At 36.6% G+C, this 12278-nt stretch overlaps 1 protein-coding gene across 3 annotated transcripts in view; it reads left to right on the forward strand.

Annotated features, from left to right (window-relative positions):
- Window positions 1-6159: 6159 nt before the first annotated feature.
- The window catches only part of PPP2R5E (protein phosphatase 2 regulatory subunit B'epsilon), a 100944-nt gene continuing 94825 nt past the window's right edge, over window positions 6160-12278 (forward strand). The window contains exons 1-2 of one of the 3 annotated variants that reach the window (XM_039319448.1): window positions 6160-6893; window positions 10342-10502. In XM_039319448.1, the coding sequence (XP_039175382.1) occupies window positions 10346-10502 (157 nt within the window). In that variant the 5' untranslated portion in view covers window positions 6160-6893; window positions 10342-10345. Of the gene's footprint in view, window positions 6894-10338; window positions 10503-12278 lie in introns of all 3 variants that reach the window. The other 2 variants (XM_039319447.1, XM_039319449.1) reach the window with 2 other exon arrangements.

Genomic DNA, 12278 nt, shown 5'->3' on the forward strand with positions numbered 1-12278 from the left:
TCATGCGTTATCAGTCTTGCTACTCTATTACATACTTGCTGGAGCAGCATGATTCCAACTACTAGGTGCAAGGGAAAAATAGAGGATGAAATGTGTATCTTCACCTCTTGGTTTGACATCGGCATAGGAATCCAGTTAACCAGTGAGCGAACCAAAATGGTGAAAATAAATGAGCTGTGGCTTATTTCCTCAAAACTGTTTTTAACAAAGATTGTTTCAGACTAGCAACTAAAAATACAACAGAAATTTCATTCTGAAATGCATCTGAAATGCATCTGCAAATGAAGTTCATAAAAATGATTTCTTAAGAAATAGCATCCAAAATCAGACCCAGTGATTGTTCAGGAAGGAATTGGTTATTTCAAATTCAACTTTTTATTGTTTAAGTCATTAATTTATATTTCATATTTCATCAAAGAATTCAAAACTGCAGTTATATGATTCCTCTTTCATTCAGAGCAAGTCTAATCATATAGAGCAGGCAACTGCATCATATTTTTAAGCTATGCTTTACATATTGTAAGACGTTAAATGTATCTTACTGCACAATGCGCAGAATTAATATTTTAACTGAATTCCCATGCTACAAAAACATTTACTTTGTTCAGACTTTGCCAATGTAGATGTGATTTTAATCCTTGAAGTTTTCTCAACTCTGAAAAAATGACTGAAGCAAAGATTTTCTTAAATTTACTACTTTAGAAAATTAATGTATGTATATTTGTATGACAGTACCTCTATAAAAATCATTAGTAAATATTAATATTTTTCCATCATCAGAGAATAGTACCCTTAGAGGATTTGAATTGGGGTAATGTTTCTGATCCTTGCAAGTTGATTTAAGAGCTGTTCTCAAATCAAGAATAGATAAAATGTTTTTAAAAGTAGAGGTTACTCATTCCAATGACTCCAACAGGCAGGATTTATGCAAATTATCTCAGAATCTTTGGCTATGACAGTTGAGAATAACTGCTATGTCTAGTTTTCTAGAATCTATCTGATTCTCTGAAAATTTCATTTGCAATTTTATTCAGTGTACATAGTCAACTGAAATCCATACAGTGTGACTAATCAGTTTCCTAGCAAAAGGTGCATGTTTCATCTACTGGGTTATAACTTAAATGTTAAATTTCTATTTTGGAAAAAAAATGCAGTGTCAAAATATGAATAAATGTTATGAAATGAAATTCCACATTCCTAAGGTTTTTATTTGCAAGTCCTAGATATTAAATAATTTCAAATAATCAAGTCACATTTCAATTAGCTTAACTTCTTTAAGTTGTACTTCTACTTTAAATATTGTACAATGTTCTAAAATTTTAGATTTGAGGATCATTATATTTAGGGATTATTAAAACGACAAATTTAAAATTAATGAGAAAACATGACCATCTTTGGATTCTGGCTGTATATAAATGAGATATATACAATTAAATGGTACAATTTAGAAAAGTAATTTGAGGTGCACTGCTAAGTTCTAGAAAGTTGCTTCTAAGACTCCCCCCCATAGTTTGTTTTGAACATGATTATAATTAAAGGTGCTCAAAAACATCTTATTTCACAATATTTAAAAAGCCTTATAAATATAATGATATAACCAATACTTTTTGCTTACCAGGCATTTTTTGTTCATTTAAATCAAAGACAGATATCTACATGTTATATGATGGATTATAGTACCTTGCCAGACCTATTAAAACTATGTTGCTTTCAGAGATAGAAAGCAGAGCAAGATATAATGCAAAGGCATATAGACTTATTATATCTGTTGTCCTCAAGTATAAATTTATTGTTAGTTTTTATGAATGACAAAGAAAACTTTGTCATGTTCCACTGTTCTTTCACTTCACAAACCAATTTAATTTCAGTACTGCAGATGACCAAGGCAGGTGAGAAAACTGCATGAAATAATAGATAGATTATAATAAAGGAATAAAGTTACATTTTTGCGTATCAAGTCTTGTAAAACCTGAACTGCTTCCTCCATTTTTTATACAGGATAACTTTGTGATCAAAGAAACATGATTGCTTCCCCCAAATGATTTAATTGATTCTCCGTTTTGAGGCCCAATCCTTTCAAATGAAAGAACAGTTCTGTACCATTCTGGGTAAAATTGCTGTACTGTAATGTAGTCCTTGGCTTACAACTATTCATTTAGTGACTGTTTGAAGTTACAATGGCCCTGAAAAAAGTGACTTATGACTGTTTTTCACATTTATGACTGTTGCAGCACCCGACTTCATGTGATTAAAATCTGGATGCTTGGCAACTGGAAAGTATTTATGATGGATGCAGTATCCTGGAGTCATGTGGCACCTTTTTGCAATCTTCTGACAAGCAAAGTCAATGGGGAAGCCAGATTCACTTAAAAACCATGTTACTAACTTAAAAACTGCAGAGATTCACTTAACAACGGTGATAAGAAAGGTTGTAAAATGCGGCAAAAACTTAATTGTTTTGCTTAGCAACAGAAAATTTTGGCTCAATAGTGGTTGTAAGTCGATGGCTACCTGTTGTAAGTAGTAATTTCATTTACCCCTGGTTAATGAAAACAAGAACAAAATCATTTATGTAAAACAAGTTCTGCTAATATAACTAATTTACATCACATAAACAATACATGTAATCAGAACTGAACACAAATATAAGATTACTATCTCAGTGTGAATAAGATTTGCTTACGTGTGTAGAATGAGCATTTTCAAATGAGTATTCTATGATCCAAAATCATGTTTACTGATAACCACACCTATACTAAAGTTGATTTAACAAAGATATATAGCAAAGCTCGCTCTTCTTTAGGTTCAAAGTAGATATTTATAAATATGGTCTCTAAGAAAAGTTTTAATACATGTCAGACTTCAGAATTTATTTATTTTTTACTGAATGGATACAAAATATAGATAGATAATAAAAAAATTAATGCATAGCAGTCTCAGTGAGATACTACTTCATATCTTTGGCTTCTGCCATTGACAATGATTGTCAAAGTCAACAGGGTAACTACATCAGGCTTGAGATCAAGCTTAATACTGGCTCTGTTTGAACAATATCTTTACATACTGTAGGAATAGTCACTGCCTTTACCCCTCTATTTTCCAAACAGGGTTGAAGTCTGTTTTTCATTTTCTTTGCTACTTTATACAAGGTTCAGCTTCAATAGTATCAAATGGTAGCCCTAAATATTTTATAAATTATAAGCTTTGTATGTTATATAAACATTTTAAAAAAGTTAGTTATATAAACATTTTTTCTTTTTCCAACCCAGTTCTAATATTAATGAATTAAAACATAAATTACCAATTTGTCTTAAGAAAGAAACATTGTTCCTTTTTTGCATGATAAATTCTCATGTCCAAAGGTTTTTGCCCACTATAGAGATGACTAATTGGTGTGATATACTATGGCAGTGTACATAAATTTGCAGAGGTTAACTATCAACCACTGATTGATAACCTACCCTTTGGAAAGAAAAAAAAAGCACAAAACAGCTCAAATGAGCAGATGTAATTTATATATTTATTTGATTTATATAGTTGCGCATCTTCTATATGTAACTCTGGTTGACTTACAGAGAAAAATATAATCAAAATCATAATAACAAAAATCCATTAAAACAATCAAAACTATTACAATCCCCCAAAAATATAATCTGTGGGACAGTGCAATCAATCTCACTAATACTCCAGCCACGTTATAGCAAAATTATGCCTTCAGGTCCCTTCTGGAAGACCAGTAAGGTCAGGGCCTGATGGGTGAGTGAAATGACTGGTACAGAAAAATGTTTTGGCTGGCAAAAAAAAAAACAAGAGAAGATATCTATGTTAATGAGAGGCCAAAATGATGTATTGTAATGATTAATGCTAGAATGTGTTGCAGGAAAGTGAGGTTTTATATTTTTACTCAGTGAATTAAGTTTTATTGGTCTATCTTTCTTAACATCTAGCATCTTACCATTCTAATATGCAGCATTTGTGCCCCCAGATTAACTATATATCTTTAAACACAGCTTGCCCAGTTCAATTTCTAAGCAGCAGACTGGAATCACTACCATATAAAAAAATTCTAAACAGCCAATATATGAATCTTCCAATCCATGTTACCTGTTTCATGGATTATTCAAATGAAAGAGAACCAAAAAAAGAGTAACATAACGAACTGTATAGAACCAGCCTAATTACAACTGGTTCTTAATTTTCTCACCTTTTCAATTGGTTTCATCATGCTTTGTATTATCAAGGTTAATGTGACAAAGGCATTTTGTTAATGTACACATAGCTAAAATTCAATGCTGCTTCATAAACCATACATAAAACCTTCAAACTGAAAATGTTCCATCAATTAAAAATTGCTAGCTGGGTAAATAAAAGCAATATACTACTGTTGCCTGGAATTTTAGGCTTCGTTATTAGCTTTCATTAAAGGTTATATTAACATTTTAGCCTTACAGTCTAGGTCCCTTTTCTAATTCCAGAAAAACAAGTTTTTCTTTTTCGCCAAGACCGTCTTTTGCTATGTGAGAGTTTATCTTTTCAGCAACTAAACAATATAGATAGCCCTCAACTTATGACCACAATTGGATTTGGAATCTTCATCATTGAGTGAAGTGGTCATTCATACAAGATGTCATGTGACTGCTTCATTCAATGACTGCAATCCAGGTGCTCCTGGTTATGGTCATTAAGGGTTCTTGCAGGTTATTAAGCATATGGAGTATTAGGTAAGGCATACTGAGTGCCTGAGGGAGGTGGAAAAGACCTTAGGAGGCTTGGCACAGGCCATGCTCAAGTCTTCCACCCCCAATGCACCCTGCACTTCTTACCTTATTGTACTGCTTCTCTGCTCGGGAATTGAAAAATTTGCTTGGATTTCTGTCTCATTCATCTCTGGAGACTGGCTGAAAATGCTTCCTACTAAAGGATTTCAGCTGTGTCCCTGCTTGGATTTTGTAAGTGTGAATAGGATGCCAAGCCCAAGGGGTGGTGTGCTGTTTTGCAACTTACAGGCCATAAAGCACCCTTTTTGTTAATTCGAACCATCATTAAGAAAACAGTCCTAAGTTGAAGGACTACTTATTTGCACGTTTTAAGGAAGATACACATACAGCTGGGAAGAAAATAACGTAACTCAACAATTTAGCACTAGTGGAATGTTTATCTGGAATCAATGTTTTCTATTGTTCAATTCTCACAAGTAATCAGTTTGATCACTTGCTTTCTGAGGTATCACATACATTTGTTTCTATATGTACCCAGTAAAAAACTTTAATTCCCTTTAATAAGTGCTTTTTGATTTGCCTGAATTATTTGGCAATTCGAATTTTTGGTTGGGTGAAGAAGCCCCTACGCAAATTCAGGGATCAAGTTCTTATCAACTCCCTGCTAAATTCAGGGTTTCTGAATTTCAAGGTAACATTACTTGTTTTAAATCTTCAACTTTCAACAGATAATAGACGACAGGGAGCAACACATTTCCCGTTTGAAAAGAACCATACAGAAACGAAGCAGGTTCTTAGCGCAGAGAAGTTATGTGGTACTCTACAAAGCAAACCTTTTATTTTAGGAAACGCGTAACCCGCATGAAGTGCCCAGTACGCTTCAGTTAATTTTCCTACAACATTTAGGGGGGGGGAATCCAAACAGCACACCTTTTTGCTCCAGATCCAGAAAGAAAAGTAATTTCATTTGTAAAAATTATTATTTTTTCTGACAAGACAGCCGTTTAATTTGAAGACCTGTGGAAACTGACCATTCATTGAGGCGGGCGGCGCGCGGAAGAACTCTGTTCTCGAAGCTCTTCTTTGCCTCAAAGTATTGTCCGCATCCGGGTAAAGAAATTCCCACAGCAATTCCAGGGAAAATCGGATCTTTCCCAGCAAGCCCGTCAGCAGTAAAGTCGTTCAAATTTTTTTAAGAAGAAAAGTGAGGGTTCTTTCATCGCCTCATACCCTTTGCCACAGGGACCCCTTCCTCCTCTCAGCGTGATCCTCGCCGTCAGTACCACTACCCATGCGGGCCTATCCAACAACTGCGGGAGAGGTGGGAAGAAGGCTTGATTGAGTGATTTTCTTGCCCAATGAGGCCGCGCGTCGCGGTTCACTGACAGAAGCGTCGCGCGCAGCCTAACGGCTCCGCCTCCTCCTCCTTCTCTGGCCCGTGGGCGTGTGCGCGAGGCGGAGCGGTGAGGGTAGCATGTTCGGCTGTGAGTGAACGGCTGGTTTGGGTGACGGCGTGAGCGAGCGAAGGAGCGCGCTCCACAGAGAGAACGAGAGAGCGGGAGAGGGCGCGAGTGAGCGGGCCATGGCCGGAGCTCAGTGACTGACTGACTGACAGACAATAGAAACCAGCGAGAGCTGCAGAAACGCCCGCAGTCCCAGGAACAGAAGAGGAAGGCCGCAGCCGCCAACAGAACGCCTCTCATTAGCTTTCGCCGAGCCTTCTTCCTCTCCTCCTCCTCCTCCTCCTCCTCGCACCCCGCAGGCAGCTCGGGCCGCGCTCGCTTGGCGCCCCTCCTTTCCCCAGGCCGACTCGCCGGGAATGTGAGAGAAGCAGCCGCGGAGAAGAAGGAGGAGGAGGAGGCCTGGCAAGCGGCGGCCGGCTCGTTAGCAGAAGAAAGGCGGGAGAGGCCCCAGCCCGGAGCGTTGCATGGGACCAAGTGGAAGCCGCCGCCGCCGCCGATCCTGACTCCGCCGCTAACGCAGTTTTGCGCTGGGGAGGCCGACGAGGCCTACCAGGCTGCGGCTGCTGCTTCTGCGGCAGGGAGCGCACCGCAGAAAGAGAGAGGGAGGGAAATACACGCGCCGACTAGGCTTGCCGCCTTCGCTTCAGCCAGGGACCGACATCGTCCTTTTTTCTCCTTCTTGTCTCCGGATTCTCTACCAGGAGGGATCAAGGTAACTTGCATACCAGGCCAGGGAAGCCGACGACCCGCCTGCCGATTGGGAGAAATGGGGGAACATTAGAGAGGGGGCGGAGAAAAGGGAGCCGGTGGAGGGAGAGCGGCTTAGGCTTTTTTGTACAAACCCAGCACGCGAGATCTTTTACGATTTGGTCTCTTCCTTCTTGGGGGTCATTTGGCATAGGCAATAGCGAGCAGCCGATCCCACATTGGGATTAGTGTCTCCTCTGCTAGCAAAGGGTATTTTTCCTTTTAATGTCCTTGGTATTCATTTTTTCAATATCGTTTCCTAATTTTCCCTTCTTCCAATCTCTGACGTCTGTGATAAATCAGTTGCTTTATAGTAATCATATTTACATCACTTCCTATAAAAAATAATCTTTCTCATCTCTGCACTACCTCGGTGGTGATGGGGGGTGGGTGGGGGTGGGGGACAAATGCTGCGGTTCGCCTTAAGAAATGGCAGTTATTTCAAGAATAATTTGTTATTATTTTTAAAGAATAAGGCCTATTTTAGAAGATATGAAGGGGGAAAGCCTTCCATGATCTTGTTTATCCTTGTTGCCGAGGATGGCTAAGTTAGAATGAGGTTTAATAATTTATAAAGCAGGAGAGAAGAACTGTTACTAAATTTATAGCTGAGAAGTGTTGCTTCTTATTGATATAATAATCCTGCAACTGAACTGATCTGCTGTAGGACTTGTCAGTTAATGTAGTGAGTGGTTCTGTTTTGAGACTGTGGAAATATTTCTGGAGGGATGGAGATAATGTATTCTAAGGGTTATGGGCAGTGCAAATATAATCCATTCTTAATATATTCAGAACCTAAGATTCTAGTCTAAGTAAAGTTGGGGGCGAAGGTTTGTAGAGCCTTTGGATTTAGTGGCTGGAATTGTGCTGTCAGTGTTACAGTATTTGGGAGGCGGAATTAAAGTAATAACTTTTGTTATTCTTTGAAGAACATTTTTCAGTATGCATAAGGTGCTGGTTTCATGCAACTAAAATACTGATAGCAATGTTAGTCTTGCAGACAGTCTTACATAGAAATTATTTATGTTATATTAAAATTTACAACTATTATACTAATCAAGTATCACTGTACTTTCAAACTAGGCTATATAACAATGCATGGTGACCATGAGAATAATTACTTTATAAAGTAGCAGTTGATTTTGATAAATCTGCTCTTCCCACTGAACATCAGTTGATGTGATCTTTGTAGAATATCTCTTATGCACACAATTGTGGTTTGTCCAACTTAAATTTTGATAGCTATATTATCATGCTAAAAGTTTATAATACCCAGATATCAAATTTCCAATTTGATGAGATAAATTCAAATCAGCATTCAGAAGTATTTCATCATGGCAATAATATCCTTTGTTTTAAAAAATATTGTGTAGATGTCTTCTTGTGTGGTCTTATTGACCTGATTAAATTTACTAAAAATAAATGAATCTTGTAGTGACTTTAGTGAGTTTTCTATAATATGTAATTTTACTATTGTGCTTAGTAGCACTTGAAAATCTGCTTTGGGAACAAGCCTTGTTTTAAAAGCTTGATTGTTTGTTGTTGTTAATTGCAAAGTCGTGTCGGACCCATCGCGACCCCATCGACAACGTTCCAAAAGCTTGATATTATATATTTAATATATTGTCTCAGACCTACATCTCCATCAAAACAAAAACAAAAACAAAAAAACAAAAAAACACTTCTTTCTAGGAGGACATTTATATATTTTTAAAGATAATAAAACATGTTTATTTTATTCTGTTACTATATTTACTTTTCCATCTTTAGCATTATTGTCATCATGATAAGGTGGTAGCACATAAAGACTTTTTCTTACAACATAAGCAAAGTTGATCTAAACTTGTCTGAATGCCAAGATACTCTAAGAATCTTCTCAGGCTCCATGTATTTGCTATATAAATAGATGCTTTGGTTTGAATGGACTGAAACTAGTAGAGGAGAAAGCCCCTAAAACATGCCAGGTGAGAAAAAGATCATAGCATAGAAATGCTACGAAGTTATGAATTTGAAAAAAAATAATCTTGTGCTTAACAGGATGCTACTACTGCATTTATCTTTCCAGTCTTTCCCAGGCTATTCTCTATATTTTGCTTAACCAATGCAGAGTGGTATCTTTGACTCACTGAGAAAGGTGACCAGATGCCACATACTAGGTTTAGAAAGGAAGCAGCTAGTTGACTGATAATGCTCATAGAAATAAGATGTAAAAAGCAAAAGGGTCCACCAGCTCCTCCCAGATCTGAATTAGCTATGAGAGGGACAGTCCGTGTGATACGAAGGGAGCACAAGTAATGGGTGCAGTGGGTTTAGGGACTTGACCTAGAACTAACTTAAACAGCTTCTATGTTCCAACAGCATACATCTGATTGAAAAATCACTATCTGATGGGAAGACTACATAATGATGGAAAAACTTTAATTTTAAGTTTAAATAAACAATTATGTTATGTATCATCTACTGTTTCCCCCATTTTCTATGAAGCAATAGATAAAAGTAGCATAATAATAGATATATTAACTGTCTAACTTTTGCTATTGGGTAGGTGTACTTGAATGTGAAATTTTTCAATTGTGACTGGAAGGCACATTATACTCTTGCCAAAGTATAATAATTATAGAAAAAAATATATTACACACACAAGTACATGTGTGGGTATATGTGTGTGATGTATATTTATAAGTCTTAAATGCTATTGCTGTTAAGATATTACAGACTTGTTTTCTCTGCACTGTTAATGGTAGATGAATGTAATACATGCAGGAAAATTTTGAAGTATATCTCAGAAGAAGGAGAACACAGTTTTAATAAAATAAATTCATGGCACAGGAAACTGGAAAAGTTCAGGTAGTCCCTACTGTAGATCGATAGATCTGACTAGTTGCTTTCAAGATAGTGTAATCAGAACTGGATTAGGATAATGGGGCTTTAAAAAGGGTTACTGCATATGCCCATGTATTAAAGACACTCTTCCTCAACTACCGTATATGCCGGCGTATAAGGCGACCCGGCGTATAAGACGACCCCCGTCTTTGGCGCCGAGTTGCCTTCCTAGAACGTTGTCTTATACGCCGGAAACTACCAGTATTTTCGGCGTATAAGACGACTTGGCGTATAAGACGACCCCTGACTTCGGCGCCGATTTTAACGCTTGCGGAAGTCGCCTTATATGCCGGCATATACGGTATATTGAGGTCACCATTTTGAACTGTCAGCATTGGTCAAATTGGCTGAAGAATTCTTGATAAAGGTCCACACAACTGGAAGGTATGCAGTTTGAGGAAGGATAAACTAAACTATACACAATAGTTGATTATCACTTGGTACTTTATCTGAATGAGAGAGTAAAACATGGATTAGGACTTTTTTCCCCTTCATATTTACTTGGAAATAATGTCTGTTCTTTTCAGTAGGGATATGTCCTCAGCACCAACCACTCCTCCATCAGTGGATAAAGTAGACGGATTTTCTCGGAAGTCCGTCAGAAAAGCTAGGCAGAAGAGGTCGCAGAGCTCCTCCCAATTTCGGTCTCAGGGCAAGCCTATTGAGTTAACTCCACTGCCTCTGCTAAAAGGTAAGGCTTTGTAGCCCTTTTAAATATTGAGTAACAATGGTTATACAAAGTTTATTTGTATACAAATTTTGATTTGTGTTAATAAATTTGAATATTTGTTCACTGAAAAAAAGTTCAACATCCTATATACAGATATGCTGTTCTTTAAGCCTGACAGGCATATAATTATATTGTTGGAATATTGCAGGCTCACCTCTGCTTGTAAAATAGCTGCTATTTTATCAATAAGTGCAGGTTTGTAAATTACTGCTTGATCATAATATACAACTATTTTTGAAACATTTAATCTTTAATAAATTTGTAACTTGAAGAGAGAGGAAAATGTGTGAAAAATATAAAACTATGGAAAATGTTTGTTTATTTTCTATTCTGGGCACGATTTTACTGTCAACCATTTCAGCCTATGGAAAAGTATAGTTCTCACTACATGTTATATTTTGTAAATATGGCAAATAGATATTAGAACATTCTGTTTCAGTTATTTGAACCTGTCTTCGTTTTGTTCAACAGCTGCTCACATTGTCTCTTCCATCTGGTTATTTAGTTCATTTATCAAGAGCAAGGTATAGACTGTAATTGAACAAGGATGATGCATCATCATTTTGCTAGAGTTAAACAGAAAAAGTTTATATGTATCCCAAAGTAGTGCAAGTAGCCTGATAATCGTGACTTTGTATGATAGAATTGGTTTGTGTTGGATTTATGAACATATTTTGTTGATAGAGAGAGAATGGATCTTTACTCAAGCTCAAATTTAATCAACTTGTCTACTTTTAAACAAACTTCAGATATCAGAGAAGAGGGATAAAAAGGATATATTGTCCTTTCCTAGTTCTGTATACCGTGTTTCCCTGCCCCCAGAATAAGCCCCAGTTAAGATCGTCAGCCAGGTGGATGCATTTAGTACCACATTTCCCCGAAAATAAGACCTAACCAGAAAATTAGCCCTAATGCGTCTTTTGGAGGAAAAATTAATATAAAGGACCCGGGTCTTATTTTCGGGAAAACACAGCAGTATGTTCTAAGACAGAGTAGCCAGACCCCCTGAAAATCCTATTGCAGTTAGGCTTTTTAGGCTTTCTCCAGTTTTCTCTATGTGCACACGTATATTCAGAAAACGCTTCCGTTAGGACCAACTCATTAATTTTGAGGACGGTGCTTCGCTTGCACAGAATCATTTGTGAAGTGTACTATGCATAGCTGTACTAAAACATTGCAGTCAACATTCTTGCTTTAAAATATCTGATTTCCATCAGTTTTGATAGGTTTTTATGCTTTGTTTTAGATGAATATTGTATTTGAACATTAAGTATTGTTTAAGTTTTCCGTATAAAATTCACGTGACAGTTGAATTTTACATAAATATCAAAACTAAAATGCTTAGAAAGTAATGGAGCTGACTTTCCTTATGTTGGGTCAAAAAATTGCAATTTGACTGATCAAATGGTGATTGAGACTAGAGAAATTATATAAGAGAAGAGAGGGTGGTAGTAATTAGAAAAGTTTTGCTTCACAGATTTATAATGGCTAAGCAATATTATAAACTAATTATTAGAAATAATTTATGGATTGTTACAGATATCAGGAATTTAATATGGAACCTTCTGTATGCAAGATATTTTTTAACTGAGTACATTTTCAAGTTTTTGAGAAAGTGGGTTATTTTTATTAATTCTAAAAATATTAATTAAAATTATTAATTTAAATTTGAACTAAAACAAACTAACCATCCCATAAACAGAATCGTTTTTAATGTGGAAGTAGCAGTGATCAGGA

This window comes from Crotalus tigris, unplaced genomic scaffold (assembly GCF_016545835.1).
Source record: "Crotalus tigris isolate CLP2741 ecotype Arizona unplaced genomic scaffold, ASM1654583v1 scf7180000023598.3388751, whole genome shotgun sequence".
NCBI lineage: Eukaryota > Metazoa > Chordata > Lepidosauria > Squamata > Viperidae > Crotalus > Crotalus tigris.